At 40.6% G+C, this 2500-nt stretch overlaps 1 protein-coding gene across 6 annotated transcripts in view; it reads right to left on the bottom strand.

Moving 5' to 3' along the window:
- The window catches only part of ClC-b (chloride channel protein 7), a 31828-nt gene that overhangs the window by 16274 nt on the left and 13054 nt on the right, over positions 1-2500 (bottom strand). For 3 of the 6 annotated variants that reach the window (XM_070142750.1, XM_070142751.1, XM_027371513.2), the window contains 3 exons: positions 1910-2083; positions 1264-1395; positions 919-1078 (listed from right to left, as the gene is read on the bottom strand). In XM_070142750.1, coding sequence (XP_069998851.1) covers positions 919-1078; positions 1264-1395; positions 1910-2083 — 466 coding nt within the window. Of the gene's footprint in view, positions 1-918; positions 1079-1263; positions 1396-1909; positions 2088-2500 lie in introns of all 6 variants that reach the window. The other 3 variants (XM_070142752.1, XM_070142753.1, XM_070142749.1) reach the window with 1 other exon arrangement.

The following is a 2500-nucleotide window of genomic DNA, read 5'->3' as shown; positions in this document are numbered from 1 at the left end:
AAAGAAAAAATTTTTGCAATGACACACTAGACAGCAATCATGTGTATTAGCAACCGACTGATTACGTCATAAGATTTACTTAGACTCTCAGTCCTTGTCAGAGGAAGCTCCTCTTGATACCTCAGTAATAACTACCAAAGTAAAATATAAAATCAAAGTGAAGGAGGAAGAGGAAAAAGAGGAGAAAGAGGAGGAGGAGAGGAGGAAGAGAAAGAGGAAGAGGAAGCAGAAGAGGAGGAGGAGGAGGAAGAGGAGGAGGAGGAGGAGGAGGAGGAGGAGGAGGAGGAGGAGGAGGAGGAGGAGGAGGAGGAGGAGGAGGAGGAGGAGGAGGAGGAGGAGGAGGAGGAGGAGGAGGAGGAGGAAGAGGAGGAGGAGATCGAGAAGGGAGGAGGAGGAGATCGAGAAGGGAGGAGGAGGAGGAGAACAAGAAGGGAGGAGGAGGAGAACGAGAAGGGAGAAGGAGGAGAACGAGAAGGGAGGAGGAGGAGAACAAGAAGGGAGGAGGAGGAGAAGGAGACGGGAGGAGGAGGAGAATGAGAAGGGAGGAGGAGGAGGAGGGGGAGGAGGGGGGGGAGGAGGAGGAGGAGGAGGAGGAGGAGGAGGAGGAGGAGGAGGAGGAGGAGGAGGAGGAGGAGGAGGAGGAGGAGGAGGAGCAGGAGCAGGACAATGATAAACACAAGGACAGGAAAGAAGGATGATGACAAGGACAATGAAAACAAAACAGTGACAATGACGAGGGCATGGTAACAAGGAGTAGGGAAGTACATACAAGAGATGGGGTAGTAAAACAAACAACAAAAAAGGAAAACAGAAAATGCACAAAAATGGTTATTAAGAAGAAAAAGAAAAAAATCTTAATAAGGATACACACTCACATCTGTCAAATCTGAAATCTCTATACACAGAATTCAAACTCACTTCATCCTAAATGCGGTGAGTTTGAAGTTGATGTGGTTGTACAAAGCACCGAGCAAGCCCCCCATGATACCCATCAAGAGGAATGGAATGAACTCCCAGATCTCATATGTGAGGTCATCAAATTTGCCAAAGTTTAGGAGTCCATTGTATGCCAGCTTTCCTGAAAAATAAGATTAAAGTTAAAACAAATACACAAATAAAGAAATAAACAAATAAGTTAAAGGTGTATAGATTAGTAAGCTATTTATATATATCTTATATAAACATATCAGTATTTACAGTACAAAATAAAACAAAAAATAATATCAAAATAATTCCTACCCAAGAGCATGGTCCACTACTCACCAGGAACCCCATTGTATGCTGAGAGGACCAAGTTGAGTGTAAAGACAGACATCATGGCTCCAAAGAACACTCTCCACGTAAGGCTCTGGTTCCAGAAACTTGCACCTTCTTCCAAGGAGAACAGCACACCACCTGTGACAACATTCAGGTAATATTACTTGATTAATTCATGTCTGGTTGGGCCAAGATTAGTGCACACCACTCTGCACCTGTGTTATCATCCAGTTCATGTCTGGGTTCACCAACAGGGGCATCATTACCACTTCTGGAACCCGGGTTCATGGCCTGATTTGAAGCCATCCAGCATCAGCAACAGTTCTGACAGGACTTAATTAGATTAGTGATAATCTTATAATCATGAAGTGTTGTAATAAAAACTGCTTACATATCAACAACAAAATAGTCCCATTTCTTCCAAGAAATTCCATCATGCAAAAAATACCATATTCATGATAAAAAAAAATAATTCACTATTAAAAGAAAATTAGTTTGCTCAACTGATGGTAAAGTTATTTACTGTATAGTGTATCTTTCTGCTATGCTATCAGCACAACAGAATATGTCTGTCATTCTTTATCCTCCCCAAGGCAAACAAAAACAAATAATATCTTAAATTTTCCTTAAGAAAACACATCTTAAAACTCACCAACAGGAGCACCAAATGCAGCAGCTACACCCGCAGCAGCACCAGCAGATACAAAATCTCGCTTCTCATGGTCCTCCCGAAAGTACTCAAAGAAACCAAAGTCCCGCTGGAAGGAGGTCGTCTTTCCCTGAGAAACTCCCGCTGCTATGACAGCACCCGAGTGAATCATTGGACCTTCCTGCAGTTGGGAAAAGATGACCGAGACTTCATTGTAAGTCCAGCATTCAGTTACCTGATTCTTAGACTTAATTATAAGTTTGTTTGTTTTTTCTTCTAAAATAAAATCTATAACTTATTTTTCTTTCATTCTTTCAAATGTTTTGATATTACTTCTCCACATTCTCTAACATGTACACATAACTATGCTATCAGAGTCCACAATGTTAAATTGTCTGGAAAGAAAGCTTTAAGATCTACAAAACTCTATTTCTTTCTGTATTTATGTAATACATTGGAAGGTTTGTTTTTTATACAATAATTTACAGCAATTTATTGGAAAATGTATTTCTTATAACAAGGTACAAAAATCCAACCAAAACATGAAAACAATGAATAAAGTGTTAAAAATCCAACAATTGATGCCAAGGATTT

Source organism: Penaeus vannamei, chromosome 29 (assembly GCF_042767895.1).
Source record: "Penaeus vannamei isolate JL-2024 chromosome 29, ASM4276789v1, whole genome shotgun sequence".
Classification (NCBI taxonomy): domain Eukaryota; kingdom Metazoa; phylum Arthropoda; class Malacostraca; order Decapoda; family Penaeidae; genus Penaeus; species Penaeus vannamei.
This window is presented reverse-complemented; position numbering and strand designations above follow the sequence as displayed.